The sequence below is a fragment of the Odontesthes bonariensis genome, chromosome 18 (assembly GCF_027942865.1).
Source record: "Odontesthes bonariensis isolate fOdoBon6 chromosome 18, fOdoBon6.hap1, whole genome shotgun sequence".
NCBI lineage: Eukaryota > Metazoa > Chordata > Actinopteri > Atheriniformes > Atherinopsidae > Odontesthes > Odontesthes bonariensis.
In genome coordinates, this window is record NC_134523.1 from 3553650 (window position 1) to 3576223 (window position 22574).

The 22574-nt window shown below is 39.1% G+C and overlaps 1 protein-coding gene across 1 annotated transcript in view; it reads left to right on the plus strand.

Annotated features, from left to right (window-relative positions):
- Window positions 1-881: 881 nt before the first annotated feature.
- fam135b (family with sequence similarity 135 member B) overlaps window positions 882-22574 on the plus strand; it is a 43480-nt gene continuing 21787 nt past the window's right edge. The window contains exons 1-5 of the mRNA XM_075449748.1: window positions 882-956; window positions 13398-13537; window positions 17649-17719; window positions 19578-19751; window positions 21255-21381. Of these exons, the coding sequence (XP_075305863.1) occupies window positions 932-956; window positions 13398-13537; window positions 17649-17719; window positions 19578-19751; window positions 21255-21381 (537 nt within the window). The 5' untranslated portion in view covers window positions 882-931. The remainder of the gene's footprint in view (window positions 957-13397; window positions 13538-17648; window positions 17720-19577; window positions 19752-21254; window positions 21382-22574) is intronic.

The following is a 22574-nucleotide window of genomic DNA, read 5'->3' on the forward strand; positions in this document are numbered from 1 at the left end:
AATTATAACCAGCCAATTCGGTAAACTGTCATTAATGTTGGTGAGTCAAAATAAATGTCAACATCTGAAAATAGAGTCTTGACCAGTCATAAATGCTTTATGTATATTTGTAATAAGAATTCAGTCACAATTTTAGAAATCCAAAGCGTGTATTCCCACTCACTGAAATATATCAGAAAATATCTTAAAATATAACTGTCATCGGAACAATCTTTTAGATGTATTAAAATAGAATTTTTTTTTTCAACCAGTCGAAACGCATTTGAACTTAATCTTTAAATACAAAAATTTATTTGGAACCTCTCCGTGCTAACCAGGTATGCCCAAACACCAAATTCATCTGTCAGAGGCTAAATGTATTGTTGGGAACCGCTGTGTATTTACAAAAAGCATAAATGAATCAAATGTCCCTTTCAAACATGGGTCAAAGTTTTGATATTATTCACCATTTTTCACATTTGAATATTTCGAAATGGCCTTTGGTAGCTAATGCTATCCAACTGTTAGCATGAGGCTAAATAACATTCTAGCTAGCACCTGAGCTGAATTAAAGCAGCTGCGCATTTCTAGGAATTACATGCTCCATAACTGTAAGATATACTTGAAGCATTAAAGATTTTGTTTTAAAGAGTGAGAACTCCATCTTCATTCTTTTCGAACTAAGTCATCAAAAACACACACACAAATACTGATATCGTGTATTTTGAAGTAAAAAATCATTCCCTTTCTTTTGCCTCAGTATAATAGATGACAGGATGGTGAACACTAACACGCCCACCAACATTTCTTTCATTTTTCTGTCTGTTTGAATGATCCAGCGTGTGAACTTGTTTGATTGAATTTTAAGTGTCTTTGTTTTTGTATCTGTCACCTCAGGTTCTATCAGTTACGAGCAGGGTTGAAGGTCTCACCTCGTGTGCCCCACAGGTTGATGGTTACAACACAAGACGGTACAGGTGAGGAGAAGTGGTGTTTGCTTTCTAACACACACACACACACACACACACACACACACACACACACACACACACACACACACACACACACACACACACACACACACACACACACACACCACATGCATAACTTAGATTTCAATTGGTTATTAATGTTTTTGCATTCTGTGGTTGTTTTGCATTTCCTTACGGTTAGCTTTTGACATTAGCTCGGTTTCCGGTGCAGTTTTTGATTACATTTAGAGGATTCGAATGAAAAAAAAAAAAAGAAAGAAAAGGTGAATGGAAATGTTCCCTGCACAAAAAAAAAAGAAAAGTATTTTTTTGTACGTTTTGAATAAGAGTTGGTGTGCATCAGGGGATATGCAAACAACTCTGCAAATCCCATTTGACCTGGCAATGATTAAGATGACCTGACTCACCAGTGGTTCCCATCAAATAATACATGAACGTTATTCACTGGCCAGATATAATGTCATATCCCAGATATTTCCTCAGGTGAAAATAATTCCTGAAGGAGAGCTGTTGTCCTATTGTGAGTTTTTTTTAAGTAGATAGTCAGACAGGGATGGCTCCTCTTGTCCGCCTCTCTTGGAACAAATAACTAGTATCATATGATTGTAGCAATGTGAAGATACTCTTCAATGTTGTTCGGATTGTTGCATTTTGACATCTGCTGATTTAAAAGAGCCTCAGAGCCTCAACAAAAGAACCGGCAAAGTAAATAATGCAATTCACAGACAACATAAGGGTTTTAAAAAAAACAATCATATATTCAGCTTCTGCCTGAGTCCTGCGGATTTACAACAGCATGCGTCTCTCATTGTAATTAAGAACTAAAGCCAACAAATGAAAGAGTCAGCATGCATAGTAAGTCACGGCACCATTATGCTTCCTAACCTTTGTCTAGTCTCAGTGATTTAGGACATTTTGCTGTTTGTGGGTTGAAGATTGTCTGACTCACCCTGGAGAAAATGTTGGATCTCTATTATCAAACCTACACTCTAATAAGACAATGTCTGTATCCTTTGTCAGATAACAATACACAAACGTACAACTGTCCTTAAGATACATTGAATTGTTTTTGCGAGTGATTAAATGAGCCGGCACGAAGCCGACGTGTTGAGATTGAACGGAGCAGCTAATTCTTGGGTGTCTACTAATGAAAACAAGAGTAATGTTTATATTTTTGACAGTCATTTTCAATAAAGTTTCTTTCCTCTTTAAAATGTATTCAGACAACCGACAGCGACGTGGAAAAAAAATAGCTCTTGACTTCATACACTGTGCGCTCCACATGCTGTAATTCTTAAATACAATACCTTTGCAGATTGATATGACCATGAAAGATTCCTCTCATGCATTGTATCCCTGTGTACTGAGAGATTGTGACAGAGTGTTTCTGAATTCACCCAGGCGTCAAAATCTGGCGTGCTGGCAATGCAGAAAGCTGTTTCGGTGGATATACTGATTTGCAGTAATAATGGCTATTTTTAGCCTGTCAAGACTGGAGCACCATGTGTCTGTGTGTGTGTGTGTGTGTGTGCATTAGTACTAGCTGGACTTGTGAGCACCAATTTCCTCATGCAGCCCATTATTCTTGTAAAGGCCTTGTGGTCTTCTATGAGATTAAAAGTTCAGTGAAAGTGCAGAACTTCAGCTTCATGAATTTCTGCTCTCAGAGTAAATGCTCTCACAGCTACAGAGTTAAAGACAGTGCGCCTATATGTGTGGTTGTGAAGGTGAAGTGGGAAGGATTTTTTGTACATAACATTCACCTCCCTAGAGTCAGTAATGGAACACTAAAGTAAGGCTTTCCAGACCATTCAGATGGAATCATTTTAATGGAATACGGAGGGTCACAGACTTCAAAATTTTCTTTTCTTGTTACCCAGAATGCATGCAGCAAACACCCAGAGCAAAACTGCTGAGGTGCGTTAAGCTTCCCAGAGACGGACTGTGACCCACATCCATTCGTGGCCAAAAGTTTTGCGAATCACACAAATATTAGTTTTCACAAAGTTTGCAACATCATGTTTTTAGATCTTTTTGTCTGTTTCTATGGCATACAGAAGTATAATCACAAGCATTTCATAAGTTTCAAAGGCTTTTATCGTCAGTTCCAATATTCCAGTATTTGCAGTGTTGGCCTTTCTTTTTCAAGACCTCTACAATTGGCCTTGGCATGCTGTCAATCAACTTCTGGGCCAAATCTTGACTGATGGCAACCCCTTCTTTCATTATCAATGCTTGGAGTTCGTCAGAATTTGTGGGTTCTTGTTTGTCCACCCACCTCTTGAAGATTGACCACAAGTTGTCGATGAGATGGTTTCCAAATGTGGATGTTTCATCCCCCTTAGTTATCACTTTAGCCTTATGGCACGGTGCTCCATAATGCTGGAAAAGGCATTGCTTTTCAAAAAATTATTCTTGGGTGGTTGGGAGAAGTTGCTTTTGGAAGATGTTTTGTTACAAATTTTGCAACACAGCCATGAATAAAGAATGGTGAGTGAGCCCACTCCCTTGAATGAGAAGCAACCCCACACATGAATGGTATCAGGTTGCTTTACTGTTGGCATGACACAGAACTGATGGTATCAGTTTTTTTGGAGGTATAATTTTCTGAATGCCCCAAACAACTGGAAAGAGGCTTCATCAGAGAAAATGACTACTTCAGACCTCAGCAGTTCAATCCCTGCATTTTTTGCAGAATGTCAAACAGGCCAACTTTCAAAACTGCTGCCATTCCTGAAAAAGCCCTGCACCGGTGGTGCCCGATCCCGCGGCTGAATCACCTTTAGGCAACTTTTTCTTGGGCACCATGAAGCCTTTTAAACAACAGTAGAACATCTCTCCCTAAAGTTCTTGATGATCTGATGAAAGTAATTTAGGTGCAATTTTACTGGCAGCGATCTCCTTGCTTGTGAAGCCTTTCCCAATGCAAAGCAATGATGACTTCCTTGGTTAACAGAGGAAGAACAATGAATTCAAGCACCACTCTCCTTTTAAGCATCCAGTCTGCATCCATTCTAATTCAATGAGTGTGACAGAGTGATCTCCAGCCTTGTCCTCGTCAACACCTGCTCACCTGCGTTAACAAGACGATCACTGAAATTTAATTTTATTTATATAGCGAGGCATTTAAAGGCACTTCAAAGATACAATCCAATTCAAGCCAATTACAATCCAATTCATTGCAATACAATCATAATCCAATCAAATAAAATGAATTCAATTCCAAATTAGTCCAATTCATACATACAAAGCTAATTAAATAAAAAGTAGCCCAGCTCAGGAAGCCAACAGATAGCATTGAAATTTCTCTTCGATCCAATGGCAGACTGGGAAAACAATGAGAGGCCCAGATGTGCAGGATAACCCACGCACCTCCACAGATACAGCGCTGACTTGGAATCCCCTGCTATTCGCCTATTTATATTGCAGTGTTACAACTTTCCGATTATTGCAAAGAGGCCCTAATTTTTTATCCTCCCCCCTCCCCCCTTGTCAAAAATGGTAGTTTTTTGAATGGACTGTAAGTAGTCATTGTCTTACCCGTAGTCGCTCTCAGTTTTTAGAAGCAGGGGGGATATTTGACGATTGTCACTGTTGGGCTGATGGTGTGCAGCCAATATACAAAAAAAATCAGTGAAATCAAACAAGCACCCATCGATTTCCTGTATCTGCTTTATTCAATTTAGGGTCTTGGGAGTCCATTCCCAATGCCGTTGGAGGCAGGGTACTCCTGTGAAAGGTTGTCAGTCCATCACAGGGCCAACATTGAGACAACCAAGACAAACAACCATGCACGTTTTTGGACTATGAGCTTAATCCAGAGTAGACGGAGATAATTCATGCATACAAAGTGAGAACATGCAAACTCAACGTAGGGAGACCCCGGCCTAGATTCAAATCTTTTTTTGCTTTGTGGCAACAGTGCTAACCATCACAACGCCATGGAGCCCTGAAAACAGCCAACTGATGCAAAATTGCAAACATTCGTAGCATTAGTTTGAACCGCTATACGTTTGTAAAGGTTTAAGCTGTTTTACGTAGCAGAAAACCGCTCACCTCCTGTCCATTTTCAGCAGCAGTCCGCTTGCCTCTCAAAATGAGAGCACTCCGGCAGCTGTCTACTGCAGATTCACAAGTACTTCTCAGAAAAACAAAAAAGAGAAGCTTTTAAGGAAATGCTCTATGAAGAGAGACCTTCAATTCCCTTCCATTGCATTTGCCCCAAAGGGGTCAGCCCTATAACAGTCAGATACAATTTGCGCCTAGGTTTCAGTAAATGTACTGGCTTTATTCAGTTTGAAAATTAGAATAGTTACTGCACATATGATTGGAGTTGTGTCCTTGTTTTTTAAAATGTTGTTTTGTTTAATGTGTTTAATGACTTTATCACCATCTCCTACATAGAGCAAAATACTGTTAGAATTATGTAAAGTACATTAGGTCCTCCAGAGGAACTTAATCATTGTTTTACAAATGTTTTTTTTTTTTTTTTTCAATTTGGGTTTTTTCTAGCTACAGCATTTGCTCTGTCTGTTCCTTCTTCTTTGGTCCACCACAGTTCCATCAGTTATTTCAGGGACACACAGCACACCATACCTTTGGGAATCACCTTGTTGAAATTTGATTTAAAAAGCAGCAAAATAAAACAAATTGTCTGTCAAACTGTGTTATCTTTGGTATTTTTTATGGATACAACTAATGATATCTCTTTGCTGCTGAGTGTTTACCGATACGATCTCACTTTGCTAAGTTATCTGTTATGTGTAAACACAGCACCAGTTTGGGGACTTTTAATGCTTGAGCGTCACATGGGTCAGTCTTAACAAAGAAAAGAAAAAAAACACATTCTTCTGAATGGTCAGATGGAGCCAAGAGGAGCAACAGAAGCGGGTACTGATTCTCTCTGTCACAGTGTTTAAAAAACACAAACAAAAACCATTATTATTTCCAAATTCAACATATATTAGTCGACTTGGATAAATGCCTCTGAAGTACTGTAGGTAACGTCTGATCGTCTGTTCCACCAGCCGATAAGGAACACTGCAGCAGTTTACATTACAGCGGTGATCATATCCACATTGGAAATGCTAGGCTGCAGCCCTCCTCTCCACTGTCTTCTGCAGCTCCTTTCACAAGGTCATGCATTGAGTGTGCGCGCCTCGCTGACAGAATCCTGAAAATAAATGCACCAACCGGCCTCTTCAGAGGAAATGCATTCATTATAATCACACACAGGAAACAATCCCTGACTGTGTTGTCCTTTCAAAGGCATGCTTGACATTTCACTTGTCTGTGCCCTTCAGAAAAAAAAATGGTGTGAAGGATAATGCCTCACACTACACTTAAGTATTTAATGCCTGCCACTTTCACACAGTAAAAGGTTTTCAAGCCAGAATGTTAATTGGGAGTAACAGATTCATTTTCAATGGTGACACCTGTATGGACTAAGAAACTCCTCTATGTTAATACCACAAAGAGCAGTTTTGCACGGAGAGTTTGGCTTATTTTATGGAAGGACTGTGACCAGCTCACACGCGGCAGATGTGAAGCACCTGGGGCTGTGAGCAGATTATTTCCAGAGCAGAATCACGTTGGCTAAAGCTTAAGGACATTTCAGCAGTTTTCAATGTGCAGGATGTGATAATGCCTGAACACCTCTGAGGACTGCAGCACAACAAACTGTCAGAACTGGGTAGCTTTGGTGGGCTGTTGCTGACTGTGAACAAGAGAGCATGCACAGGAGTGTGTTCTGACTCACATATCCATTTCTATTATATTCATATATCTATAATAACAAGGTACTTCTTAAAGTAAAGTAAAGTAAAATAAGAATATGAAAAAAAAAATGTTCAGGACATAATATTCAGTATGATTCAGTATTTGTTATGGCCAAAAAAAAAGAGAATGCTGTTCTAAAGAAAAAAAAATACAGATGCAGTATTGTGCAGAAGCCTTGATCCATCCCTTATTTCTTTAGAGTTTTCTTTCAAGCAGCCAGACTTGATTGCAGTCTTTCAAAGTGGACTTGAGCAATAATTCTCCATCTTTAAAAGTTGCTATTAGCTCCGTTTTCACTCATTTTCAGTTCAGCCTGACCATTTTCAGAGGAATGTGTTTTTTTTCTTTTCTTTGTTAAGACTGACCCATGTGACGCTCAAGCATAAAAAGTCCCCAAACTGGTGCTGTGTTTACACATAACACATAACTTAGCAAAGTGAGATCGTATCGGTAAACACTCAGCAGCAAAGAGATATCATTAGTTGTATCCATAAAAAATACCAAAGATAACACAGTTTGACAGACAAATTTGTTTTATTTTGCTGCTTTTTAAATCAAATTTCAACAAGGTGATTCCCAAAGGTATGGTGTGCTGTGTCCCTGAAATAACTGATGGAACTGTGGTGGACCAAAGAAGAAGGAACAGGCCTCAGAAACTATCTATAGGTGATGAACAGTATCTGAAAGTGACGTCCTAAAGAAATAAGAAGAAAATCCAACAAAGACCTGACAGAGGACCTTAAAGATGCATCTGGACCTTCAGCTGATCCATCTACTGCTCACTGAAGCCTCATCAGAAATGGGCTCCATAGAAGGGTGGCTGTCAAGAAGCCGTTCTTAAAGTGATACTCCGGAGTAGATTCAACCTGGGGTCATTTGAACCGTGATATCCAGCCAAGTAGCCCACCCGCAGTTTTTTCGATATTGGCTGAACATCAGCTGAGTTACTGAGTTATCCCGAATAGCTTCGTACAAGCGCTAATGGATCCTGGTCCGTATCTCCAAAATTACCACACTAAAATCACATGCCATGACACCAAACTTCTACAGTAGTACAAATATGGTCTGTACTCACCAAACGATGCATTTGGAAGTTTGAAAATAGTCCAGGAGTTTATTATTATCAACACAAGCCTGATAGCTTCTCTGCAGCTAAAGCTGCGTCGACGTCACTTCAGGGAGCTGGGAGCTTCAAAATAAGATGAGGGTTGATCTACTACTGTAGACAACAAAGTATATGCTATATTCTACATGTTTTTTTTAATGAATTTTTATGTTGTAGAGTTGTGAAATTATTTTATCAATGGAGAAATTGAGCAGCCTTGCTTTGTTGTCTACAGTAGTAGATCAACCCTCATCTTACTTTGAAGCTCCCAGCTCTCTGAAGTGACGTCGACGCAGCTTTAGCTGCAGAGAAGCTATCAGGCTTGTGTTGATAATAATTAACTCCTGTACTATTTTCAAACTTCCAAATGCATCGTTTGGTGAGTACAGACCATATTTGTACTACTGTAGAAGTTTGGTGTCATGGCATGTGATTTTAGTGTGGTAATTTTGGAGATACGGACCAGGATCCATTAGCGCTTGTACGAAGCTATTCGGGATAACTCAGTAACTCAGCTGATGTTCAGCCAAGATCGAAAAAACTGCGGGTGGGCTACTTGGCTGGATGTCACGGTTCAAATGACCCCAGGTTGAATCTACTCCGGAGTATCACTTTAAGGAAGGGAAACAGGGAGAAAAGGCTGAGCTGTGCCAAATGACACAAGAAGTGGACTGAAAATCAGTGGCAACAGGTCTGATGGAGGGATGAATCCTCCCCAGAGCCCGGAGCTCAAACCTGTTACACCCCTGGCCATCCTTTCATAACTTGAGTAAAATATTATGGAGATAGTTTTACATGCAGATCATCCTCACCGTCATCCATGCCGTCGTCACTCATGTTGTCAGGTTTGGGCTTGCTCATGTCAGGTTTAGGTTTAGGTTTGTTCATGTTCATGTTTAAGTCACAACCACCACAGTTTTGACATTATTTTGTTTAGTCTGTCTGTAGCGGTGCAGAAATTGTAGACAGTAATGTATTATATTGCTTGTTGTTTTGTATGGGGCAGTGTTCAGGCGACGAGATGCTTGACCCAACTTATAGAAATGTTGTAATAAAAAATCCAAGTAAAACCAGGTGTTTTTAATCCCTAACAATGTTTTTAGGCTCGTCTAACCCTAACCAAACCCCACTGACAGCAAAATAGATAAGTGAAGTAATTGAACTGATCCACAGTCCACAGTTGAACACATCCATCCTCGTAAGCATTATTTTACAGTTGTGCAGTATCACTTTTATGACAGTTTCGTGAAATGTAAGCGTGTTAGTAAGTATATTTAGTGCTTTCATTTATAAATGGGCTTTCCCACATGGAAATCCATGGACATGGAAATGGTGCAGTATGATAGCTGATGAGAGAAAAGCAACGTATTCCTTTTAAAAATGGAATTCCTGAGAAGAAAACCAACTTTGCTCATCTTGACATTCGTATGCAGTGCGTTCAGACAACACTGGGACAGACGCGCATTCTGGTTTAATTTTAGGTACCAGTTTGTGCCTTTCATGCATCAGTTTATCATGCAATTATATATGGAAAAACACAAAACTTAGGAACCAGATGTAATTTCAAAATATATCCAAATACAATTACAATAATTCTTTGTTGCTTTCAGCTATTTATTCTCCTCTATAAAATCTCTTCTGCTGCATTTGTTTTTACTTAGTCAGTAAGAATATCAGCAGGATTTACTACTCATAAGTCTTGTTTTGTGCCACTTGCTGTGGCAAGTAAGTCTTTAAATGTGAAAAGTGTATATGGCTTTGTTTTTGTTGGCATTTTTAGTGATTATAGGATTGTTTAGGTGAGTTTGTCTGCTGAATCTGCTAGTGTGTCTCCTGCCTCCACCTCTGGCACCCTCTATACTTTCAATACTCCCTACCCGAACCAGGGTTTGAATCCCATTCCTACTTATCTTAACCTCCTTTATTTCTCCCCCCTACCTGAACCAGGGTTTACATCCCCACCCCGCTGTGACTGGTGTGCAGTTGGTGAGAGGCTGAGGTAGCTTGTGGCTGTGGGGAAAAAAAAAAAAGATAGTTGTTGTGGTGTTAGGAGCAGTGTTGGCTGGCATTAGGGGAGTGACTCTGGGACGCCAGTGATCATTGTCTAGCCTCCTGGAGGTATCGTGGGCCCAACTAGACGAAACACTGATGAAAGGAGGTTCCCACCTGATGACCCCAATGACATGTTGGTCAGCACTGCTCACTGGTCTATATAGGGAGTATAGGGAATTATTCACTGAGTCTGGTCCATTTTTTTTCTTTAGCACATGTTTCTTGTGTTTACCTTGAATACACAGTTTTGAGACTGAAGCAACACTTGATTGTGTAAGATTGTCAATTCACATATTTGGGTTATAATAAAGAGCCAGGGCTGAATAAAAAGGTCTGAACCTATTGTGTGTTATTGTTGTGTCCGTGTTACTCTGTCCTCTGCCTCTTTCATGTTTATACCAGACCAGAAACTCTACTTTTTAAGACAATTCTGTGCACAGTACAGTGGCTCTTTTGTTTCGTCACTGACTGAACCGCTGCCTGTGTCAAAGCTGCTACATCTTAGTTAACCAGTTCTCTTATCAGGGACTTCTGGTCCGTCGATGCACAATGTAAACTCATTTGTAATCAATCCTGTAAAACAAACTGGTGTGTGGAAGTAACAATTGCAGTCGCTACAGGGCATTGATTTTGTGAGTCTGTCATGGGTCAAATACATGTTTCTAATCATTCACTGTTCATTTCCGTGCTGACATTTTTTTTTACCGAAAAAAAAAAGGAAATAAAACAATTGACAAGAGTGCAAACAAAGAAATAAACTACCTCATGAAGTGCGCTCACGGAGCAATTCCGTTGCCTCTGTGACATTTGTACGAAATCTTTGACAAGTCATGGACCCACACATCGATCACCCTGACTGAGCTGCTTGATGCTGCCAGTAGTGACAGCCATATTAAGAGGAAGCCTGCAGAGAGAGGGAGAATAAGAATGAAAGAGACAAGAGCACAACCTCAGCAGGAGGTTGCAACGAGCTCTCACGGCTCGCTGCTGGACAGCATCTCTGCCACGGAGACTGCAGTCCTGAGGGGAAAGAATGCGTTAGCAGCAAACAGTACACGGCAACTGCATCGCTCAAAGGAAGTACTGCAGCATGCAAGAAGATGAAAAGAAGAACAATGAAAGCTTCATCTTTCATTGGTGTCCACGCTGTGTTAGGGGATTTATATGCATCCAAAAGAAAATTATCTATTTCATTTTTGTTCTTTTGACCATGCAAAAAAGAAAAAGTTTAATTATTCTGTTTCATGTCAGTGATATAGGACTCATAAACAATCAATATGTAACCGTAAATGATGGATTTCAACCTACTGTCTCTGCATTCTTCTTTCCATTTCCTGTTTCTTTGTGTGGCAGCACAAATAGACCGGTCCTTTGAACATAGCCCTTATCAGACATGGTCTGCTTCCCATTAATCAGAGGCTAACTGAACATATCAGCACCGTGTCTGAATGAATGAGCATTCTGTAACAATTTGCAATAAGAATAATAATGATAATAATATCAAACACCACTTTTAACACAGGATAAGTTTGAACTGCTGCACCCACATTAACGGAGAGGAACACAGTGTAGCTGTGGGTTACCTGAAGCTGTTTTCATTTCAATCTTGTAGCAAAGGAAGATTTTGCTCTGCGCTTGGCATGCTAATATGAATTGTTATGCTGTTGGTGGAAAACTGGGACACTCTAGAGGATTATAGTTATGTTACTCACTTGATATGTCATCCAATCGTTTGCGAATGACAAATTTTGCATGCACCGCAGCTCTCTTTGTCACTTTACAGACATGTCAGAATGAAGGGTGAGGAACACTCAGAGACAATTAACCAATGGCTGAATTATTGAACATATTCGCTTTAACACATCAGCTAAGCTATTATTGTTGTGTATCATATGTCTGAAAAGGGCTTATGTTAGCATAGCCGTCAAGACTCCACAGTCTCACAGCTGTCCCAACTGCTGCACCTTGTTGCGCCTAAAATGTTCTAAGGATGTTCTGGAGTGGTGGCATATGAGAGCACATATGTCTCTGTAGACTCCTCGTGAGGACGTTCCAACCAGCCCCCATAATAAACTCTACGAAACATCAGCGGGTGAGACAAAGTACAATCATGTCGGCAAATATTCCGGAGCATTTGCTGCCGCAGTGGAAATGAGAGTGTGTGCTGGTGAGAGTTTGTCCTTTCTGCTGACTGTATGCTGCTTTCTGCTGTTGTGGTTTTACGAGTCAGTTGATGCAGAAATACATTAAAACGATCCTTTTTTTTTATTTTTCGAAAACATACAGTTGACAAATATATTTAATGTTTGTGTTGTGATGATTGGAAATTGCCCGAGGTATGTTTTTAGAGGCTGATCTTACAGTTTGAGCCTAGAAACACACTATCGGGAAGTTAGAACTCTGTGCATAAAAGCCTGAAGGCCAGCGAGAATACAAAATGGTGTCCAAACAAACCGATGCATCACATTAACTCCACATTCTCTACAGATGGGATTTTTCAATGTTTATTGACTAAAAGTTTGTTCACGTTTTGGTTAAATATGGACAGTTTCTTTGCAAAAAGCATTCTTCTCTGTTCATCCTAGGCCGGGGATCAACAACGTGCCTGTGGCTTTGGTGAATACATAATGAATATTTAATTTTAATTCATTTTATTTTAGAAATTTTTTTTTAAATGTAATTCTAAACGTGAAGATTATGGTGATCTTGTTCCATTAAAATAAAACGTGTTTAATATTTTGTCAAAATCGTCACAATCGCTGATGTGCGACACCTGTCAGTACGTGATTTATTGAGCTTTTTGACCCCCAGTAGGCCAACCATGGATAAATCCAAGAAAAGAAGCGTTTCTGAAGAAAACAGAACGTTTGATGCTACGTGGGCAGATAGATTTGCTTTCACTGCTGACGACACTGGTTTTCCTGTCTGCTTAATATGTGGTGAGAAATTGGCAAACAACAAAAAGCCAAATGTTGCAAGACATTTCCAGAATAAACACAGAAAAATATCCAGATGCATTTTCTGCAGGTGGATCATTTAAGTTCTGCTTTTTATTTCATCAATACCAGAAGGACACAAATAGACATTGAATATGTTGGTCGAAAATAACCTTCAATCCAGCGTCTTTTTTTTCATAGTCCAAAATGTTTTTGTTGCATGTAAATATTTCATTTTGTTTTTTTATTTATTTTTTTAGGTAAAAAACTATATCTGCGATGCTGTCTTCATTTTAGATGTCAAAAGGGTTTTTGTTTCCCGGTGTTTTCTTTTCTGAGAGAAACGGGTCCGAATGGGTCTTTGAGTGTTTAAGGTGTTTAAGGACCCCTGTCCTGGGCTGTTTGATGGCTCTCTAATTAATGCCAGTGGATATCAGGGTATGTTTGCATGGTAGCACTGTCCAGTAACTGGCACCTGATTAAAAACAGTGGCAAACAATGTAGGAAGCATATGGGGACATGAACTAATATGACCATTTTTTTTCCCCCCATCAGGAGAGTGCAGCTTCAACTCTGCCGGGGTCTATGATGGCACCGTTTTCAGCCGGATATTTCAGATCCTTTACAGAAATGAGGAGATTACAGTTAACGACTGCATGATCTTCAAAGTCCACCTGCTATTGGACGGAGAAAGGGTGAGTCATGCTCGTGACATTTTCACACACACACACACACACACACAACACACTTGTGTTCTTGTTGAAGCAAAAATTGATTAACTTGATAATGGGTCGGCATTTTTTTTTACTGTATTTTATCGGTAGCCAGACTGTTAAACTGTAAAATGCATCAGAGATAATTACCATGAAAACAACTATACAGTACTGTACCACTTTATAGCGCATTAAGTGGCCATTAATAAACGCATTTAATGAGTCTCCTTCTATTCTTTCACTTGTTGCTTTACCATGTAACAAACAGTACTGTCTTATTAAAAGAGACATATTTAGTCTCATTAGAGAATGAGGGTACTGAAGACGTAATATTGTGCTGACAAAACTAACATACCAGCGCCATGCCAACATAACAATATGTGGAGAGTTTTTGCTTAATTTTTAAAGGTGAAGCTGTTCCTTTACATCTCACAGGTTTTCAGACTTAACCTAGCAATGCAGCTCTTTGGATGGCAAAGGCCGGTACACCACTACTGTTTTTTTGGAGCACTGCTTGGCAAATGCTGGAATGTTAAAAAGCTAAACATGGACGGTAAAAATGGAATATTATCGTAGCTATATATCCCCAAAGCAAAGTGCTCAGCTGAAAACACTGAATATTTTGCAGTTCGCAGACTTTTGTTCATTAGAGCTTATATCATTAAAAAGAAGCTTTAGAAATCAACTGTATTGACTGAGTTGATATTCATCTGACTTTTATGTGACAGGTGAACTTTTGTTCTGCAAATTTTCATTGCATTACATTTGGTTCCTAAGTAAAAAAAACATTCCCAAAAAAATAAAAACGGAAAAAACGGAATTTGGGAAAAAACAAAACGGATTTTATAGGGCCCTAGGAGTGCAACATGGCACAAAGGCAATGAGGCTACCTCCTAGGATGTTGGACCTAAACTCATTCTGAGGCAACAAAAACTTTTTTTTTTTCATTCGTTGAATTTAATACCCCCCACGACCCGACCGACGGATTAAGCGGGTATGGAAAATGGATGGATGGCTGAATTCAATACCCCATTTCTGCCAATAAAGTGACTTTTTTCACCACCGAATGTTACACACCGGAACTTTATTCTCTGGAACAGTTACAGGTGAAAGGCTACATACCATCCTCATAAACTGATTAGCACTGGTATTCGATTGGGACATTTTGAATAGATAAGCTTTTCGTATTTGTTTGTAGTTTTACAAGTTGAAGTTCATTTGATTTGCAGAAGATCTGACAAAACGGATGACAGTTTTGTCAGTTTAGCTTTTCCCTGTTAGCATCAGGATAAATAACAGATAAATCCTAAATCATCGATTTTGAGAGATGATTATCTAAGCTACACATAGCGAAGTTCATGTGCTATACAACGAATACTGCCCTAACCATTACCAACGCACAATCGGCGTGAGTATCAACAACCTGCCTCTTGGAATTGATGTGCTTCAACTTACAGACACATGTAAATTGCTTGTGCTCCAGACTTCCTATATTTAGCTCAAATGATCAGGCGTGTAAACATGCCAGACAGGTATTGATGTACTGTCCTTTACTGTTTCACTGTGGGTGCAACCTGGAAGAAATACTCAGCCTGTTTGGTTTTAGGGGAGCCGTCAGCGGTGACAGCTATGACACTGGCCTGAGGCTGGGATGTGTGGCCGTTTAGCTAATCGTCCATTTGATAGCCATCGCTCAAGCATTAGAAATTACCCAAAACTATCACTCTGCTTGCTCCTGACGATATGTCGATAGATGCCATAGATGCTTGGTTCACGATCCCTGCTGTTAAAAGTCAGTGTCTTACTTGACTTCTAATTTTAGAGGATTACATTAGACGTTGATATTTCTGTGGAGATGGAGGAGCTTAGACGCGTATCAGATTTCATCTCGAAGCCCTCCCAAAGGCTTCCTGCTCATTAACCTTCCGGAGGTTATCTGCTGCTCACAGCTACAGATAGCGCAGGCAAAAATAGCCCTTATTTCCCCTGCGTACAACCAATTTTATGCTTAATAAATTTGAATAGCAATATTTGCCGGAACTTCTAAGATCCGTACATGTGCTCTGAGTGTATATTCAAGCTCATAACAGGAGATAAAGAAGAACTGTGTCTAACCTTTTGTTTTAATTATCCTCACAGCACCTCAGTCTTCAAAAGATGTCGATGCAGCCCCTAGCGCCATTACCTTTGTGGTTTGCTCCTAGCTTTTGTTTTTCCACTTCGTTGTTCAAATTTATGCCAGAATATATATCCAAGGCCTTTTGAAGATGAGAATAATTCAGTTGAGCTCAGTTTATAACGGATGAAAAGAAATACCCAAATGCAGGGTATGAAAAGAAAGCTGACGTGGCTAAATCAGCATTGCAAACAAGGTACTCTCATTGGCTTCCATGCCAAACACCAATCCATCATGTCCATGTTGGTTACTTATGGCTATAACTCTTCATTGATTCGTTTCATTTCATATTTGGCATACGCATTAGAGACAGAGAATAGATGCTTGGCAGATCCTTCTCTACAGTGCACAACGGGTCAGTGAATGACATGATGAGTGTAAAGATGTTGTGAGTGCTGATGCTGTGACCTTCACGATCAGCTGGTCAGTTTTAGACACATTAACCAATAATAACATGTCTATATAGTTAAATTTTAACAGAAAATATACTTAAAGGGAATTTAGCTGTGACAGGATTTTGTTTTCTGTCAGTTGGCAACATGCTCTGTGACAATGTATGTTTTATTAAATTTTTTCTCAATGTTTTCAGAAAAAATATCAGCTCTTACATACGCTTACAGTGGATATCCTGATAAAGTGGACATAAAAAGTGTTGATTTCTAAATTCATCAGTTTTTATTTTCATTTAACATTTTTTGTTTTGATTATTGTCATTTTTCTTACATTTTAGATGTATTTATCTCTCTATCATCTCTACCCCCATTTGTTTCCTCAACCGTATTTATTCGCATGTTTAATTTTTACATCTATGTCTTAGTTTTACATTCCTGTATGCTATGGTAGACCCGTTTCACAACAACAGCCGCAGAGACCGGAAGCGTGAAAGGCTAGCAGTGCTAGCCGCAGCTTAACTTACATTAAGAACAACAACCCATCTCCAGTTAGTCGTGTGACATAGATTTTTATTCGAACTCTGTAAAAACAATTATACTTTAAGCAAATCAATTAATGACTGAAAGACCACAGACTGTTGGAGTCTGCTGGATAAACAAGCTATTTGTATCATGCTTACGTGACTGGCGCCATTTTGTGAAATAGGGTCTCTGTACTCTGGAAAAAAAACACAAATAAATACAGGAATTAATTAGATCAAGAAAGTGGATAAGACCAAGTAAAAAAGAATAATTAAAATGAAAGTAAATAAATAAAGGTATCAACTCAAATTCAGATTAATACAGCTGAAAACATTAATTATTGAGTAAGTTTTTTAAAATTTTATTTTAGTTGTATTTATTGGGACATTAATTTACTTTACCATCTATAGCCTTTATTTTTGTATGCATTTGATTATGGTATCCAGTCCCCCATAGCTTAGACTCTTCCCCGACAAGCCTGAATGCTGTGTTTAAATCAAAAGGGGCCTTAATTGAGAATTAGTTTCAACGTGTGCACACTCATGCAACCAGCTTGTTGAAATTTTTATATATGGATTACATTATGGATAGGAAAGGTTTTTGGGATTTTTGCAGGTCTATTTGGCATTTTGTCAGGGTCGTGTACACGTCCTATATCCACTGTTTACTCACAGAGCAATTGTCTTCTTTTGTGATGTTGGAAGTGATTAGTTTAGGCCTGTAAAATTGTCAAGTAATTTGTTGGTTAAATGGACAGCTATATTCTCTACTTTATGCTGCTTTAATCTGTCTGTGGTAATATTTTTGTGACCTTTAGCCACACAAATAAACATTTTGTATGTTTTCACCATGAAATATAAAAAAGCATTAACATTTGTCTGCACTATTTGTGTAATTTTGTTCAGGTTATTTGAAAATTCAGGTCCATGCACTCTTTTTCTGATTTTATCACAATTTTCCTTTACTGTTTCAACATAAAAAATAGTGTGCTGATCTTTTGCAGGTGGAGGAAGCCCTCAGTGAGGTGGACTTTCAGTTGAAGCTCGATCTTCATTTCACTGACAATGAGCAGCAGTAGGTTTCACAGAAAATTTTAAATGTGTGTATGTGTGGGTGTGTTCAATATAAAAATAAAGCCAATGTAAGTCTGCCTCCAAGAGTCGTAAGGCAAAAAAAAGGATGTACATAAAGATAAAGGATTTCTATTCGCTTGTAGACATCACTTAAAGCAGGTGATCACAGCTGTTGGACTGAAATCTGTGATTACTGTCATTTCTTTATGTTCATTGAAAAAACAATGTAGGAGAAAAAAAAGCAATTTGCACCAATTTTCACATCAAAAGTGTCTTCTTTCTTTCATAAAACCCAAGTTCCAAAAATGTTGGGACGCTATGTCAAAAAGTAAAAACAAAAACAGAATGCAGTGATTGGTCAATCTTATAAACCAATATTTAATTCACAATAGAAAATAGAAAACCAGAAAGAACTAAAAAAGAAACAGCTGGAGGAACATGTTGCTGCTAAGTAGGTTAATAGGCAACAGGTCAGTCACATGATTGTGTATAAAATGACCACCTGTGGGAGGCCGAGTCTCTCAGAAGAAAAGATGGGCAGAGGTTCAACAACCTACAAAAAAATGTCTACAGTTTGCGGAGAAATATTATAATCGTGTTCTTTAAGATACAATTGCAGAGAATTAGAATATTCTATCCATTACGATACATAATGTTATGAAAAGATTAATAAAACCTGAAAACATCTCTGTGCGCGTGGGACATCAGTACTGGATGCACGTGATCTTAAGGCCCTCAGGCAGCACACAGTCATGGAAGTCACTGCATGGACTCAGGAACACTTCAACAAATCAGTGTATGTTAACACAGTTCAATGTGCCATCCATAAATTCAGGCAAAAGCTTTATCATATGCACAAGCCTTTCTGAACATGACCCAGAAGCACCACAGTCATCTCTGCGACAAAGCTAATTTAAAAAATGGACTGAGGAAAAAGTGTAAAATCTCTGTGGTCAGATAAATAGAAATTTGAAATAGTTTTTGGAAATCATAGACGGAAATCGAAGCGAAACCACACACTGCATCTGTAACAGCATGGTTTCATCGCAGAATGGTGTGGATGCTGGAGTGACCTGCCTGCAGCCCAGACCTTTCACCAACTGAAATCATTTGGTGCATCATAGAACTCAAAAATAACCCAAACTAGACCCAGGGCTGTTGAGCAGATAGATTCCCATATCAGACAAGAATAGGACAACATTCTTCTCACAAATGTCCAGCAGCTGCTGCCATCAGCTCCCAGACACGTACAGACTGTTGCTAAAGAAGAGGGGATGCTACACAGTGGTAAACATGAGCTAATCATTTTCATGTAGTAAAATCTGATGTTTTCTGAGTTTTATTGTGAATGAAATACTGGTTTATGAGATTTGCAAATCACTGCATTCTATTTTTATTTAAAATGACTTTACTCAGCGTCCAAGCATTTTTATTTTTTTCCCAAATTGATGTTGTATTTATGAGGAGGCTTTGACTGGGAGCCTGAAGGACTCTGCAATAATTCCAGACAGAATACGGGGACTTTCTTCCAAAACAACAAGGACAATGCAGTTTCCTTGAATTGATTCTTGGATCATTATTGAGCAGCAGTCCACGTTCTCCTTAAAAAAAAGAAAAGTCTGCTGGAAGTCAAATACAGTATATATCTGAACATAAAATGTTCCACTCCTATCATACACTCGGCCTCTATGCACCACTCTTGTAGACTATGGAAGTATTTTTATGGTATTCGTAATTTTACATGAGCAAAGATCCTTCACAGTTGCACCAGTTTAGTTGAACCAAAAAGTGCTAATGTTGACGAGAATGGTTATGTTTGCATTCTGATTAAACCCATGTGCCTTCTTTCGGTCCGTCAGGCTGGCAGAGATAGCGACAGTTCCCTTGATCAGCAGTCGGACCCTCAGCCTCCATTTTCATCCTCGAAGAGGCATCCACCACCACGTCCCTGTGATGTTCGACTACTTCCACCTGTCCGTCATTTCTGTCTCCATACATGCTTCACTGGTTGCCTTACATCAGCCACTGATCAGGTTTGTTGCAGTTGTTCAAACATCTAACCAACTTTGACTTTCCAGACAACATACATGTGTATTACTATGATTCTAAGCAGTCAACCAACTTTTGACTTGAGCCATGCAACCCCTTAAAATGCACAAAACATAGTTTACGATAGGTGTTTTTTTATTTTTCATCTTTAACTACTTTTAAATACATTTCCAATCTGTGATCACTGCATATTTTGAAAAAAATAAAGCAAGGTAGAATTTATTTTTGTGTAAGTCATCCATAGTTTATATTGTCTAATGAAGTAATGAATGAAAACAAAACATAGCTTCATAGCTTTTATGACACCAAAACAATTGTGCAGACGTCAATATGTTAGCCAAATGCTAACCTTGGCAAATACTTTAGGTAGTGAGCTATATTGCTTTCATTTATGTATCTTCTTTTTACATTTTTCTTGGAAGTTTAGTGGAGATTCTCACATAATCAACTGTTGTAGGCAGATTTTAACGACTGTCGAGTAGAAAATTAAGCTAACTTTTCCACAGATAAACTTACCAGCTAACTCATTTGCAAATGTTGATGTGTTTTACAGATTCTCTTTGAGGTGAAAGTAAATGCATCATATTGTCCCATGTTTTAAGTGGACATTTAACTTTTAGCTGGTGGCTGGTTGCCAATATACCCCTGAAATGAAAGACTGTCAAAACTCCTGATTACAAAGTTGGGTGCTACATAATCCAACACAGAACCAACCGGCTTTAGACCAGACCCGACTGGACTTCCAGTTGATGGGAGAACTTTGACAGTGAAGTGCCTGTCGTTGCAAAACAATATGAGAACTGTCTCAGTTGTCTTTGAATGAGCTGCTTCGCCCACACATTGAGGGAAAGACAACTGCAATGCGATCACCTACCAGTCCTGTCAGAAAGAAATGCACACTGTGCTATGGAAAATGTGTGCCACTTGTAATTTTGCAAACTTCCTTCCTTCAAAATACCTGTGTTCATATGGACTAGGCCTAAAGAAGATAGATAGATGCACTCAAAAGTCTGATTGCAGGGTATCACTTTTACTAGGAAACCGAGGAAAACCTAAAAGTAATTGCGAGGAAACCTAAAGCTTCACAATCCTGCCTGGTTATGGTTTCCAAGCAAACGCTGTTAGGGGAGAATGTAACGCAATAGATCAACTCTCTGGTTGGAAAATGTTTTAGAATAAAACCTTTGTCCATTCAATCAAATCAAAGAACTGAAGAAGGAACAACTGGCAAAGCTATTTCCTCCTTTATGTTTGAACAGCTTATCTGTTGGATGTCCAAATGGATAGTTTTCCAAACACTTACCTGATGAATTCAACTGTCAAAATCATAAACTTGTATCATGCATGCAGTACACAGATTAGTGCAGCACTTGATAGATTGGAGCATTAGCAGCTCTGATCGCTCAGTTTATCTGTCTTCCCTCTCATATACACACACAGACACTCATGGTTTGTCCCCGCATGTGTTCTCTCTGTTCTCTCTCCAGCTTTGCACGTACAAGGAAGGGCTCCTGGCTGGGGAAGGGCTCACCGGAGAGCGCGAGCGAACCATCTGCCGTGTCTGTAGAGAACCTCGTGTTCGGAGCTGGCTACTGCAAGCCTGTCATCTCTGAGGTATGTTAACCTTTAGCAGGGAAGTCACAGCCCATGTTGTCTCACTGAACAAGTGTTCTCTTTTTGTATTCTTTAAGCAACCGGCGAAATGCAAAGCGTTGATGCAAATGTAATGATTTGTTTGTAATGACATGTTATCCAGAGGCATTAGGATTCTGAACTGAACAGATTGACCTGATCTGGATTACATACTCAGATCCTGTTTGCCCATCAGATTCAGTTATTTGCTTGGGCTCTGTTGGGTTTTGGAGGCTTAAAAGTGATTGTCACTTTGCAGCACGGTGGCTTTTCTTAATATCCATGTAACCCACATGCCCAGACATGATGGCTCCAGGCATGGCATCTGGAACTGACAGGAGCTCTCACTGGAAATGATGGTGTCGTCTCTCTCGTGCCTCTGTTCTTACTCGCAGTGTTCGAGATGCACGTGCACCGTGACATAAGTGATTATTTAGTTGCTGTTATCATAATAACATATCAGGATATGTCTCAATCTAGTACAGTTTAAACATACACGTACAATTACTCCATAGAGTAGCATCAGGGGCTGCTGGAAAAACTAATGTTACTAATATTACAAGTTCTTTCTTTCTCTCTTTTCTCATGTAGTTAGCTGTCTTTTTTTTAATCAAGCTGACAGTTAAATGTTTTTCTTTGCCGCTAGCTCTCCAGCCAGCTGGCTTTCTATGATATCTGCTGTGCATTTAGCTGTCTTACCTTGAGCCTAACTGTGTAGTTAGCTGCCCTTTCATGTATGGCTTTAGCTATGGAGTTACCTGTCTTTTTATGATGTTTGCGGTTTAGCTCGCTGTTTAGTTGGCTGTTTGCTCTAACTTTTCTTACAATTTATTGGGCTCACAGGTGACCTGGGCAGATAGTAGTTCCAGCGGCCCATTATGCCAACATAACCCAATAGTACACTTATATATTGAAATATATTAATACATTTTTGCTGTTTATCTAGTTTCAGTTCCTGCTTATTTTGACAAATGAAAGATGATAGTGAGAATTACAGATTTTAAGACTTTCATCTTCATGATGAACTTCATGATTATTGAGACTTTACATAAAAAAAAAAAGAAAAGCTGACTGAGCACACGATATTCACAAATACACAGTATTTTGGTTGTATTTTTTACGCTGTATCTTTGAAGTGCCTCAAGATGACATTTGTCGTGATTTGGCACTATATA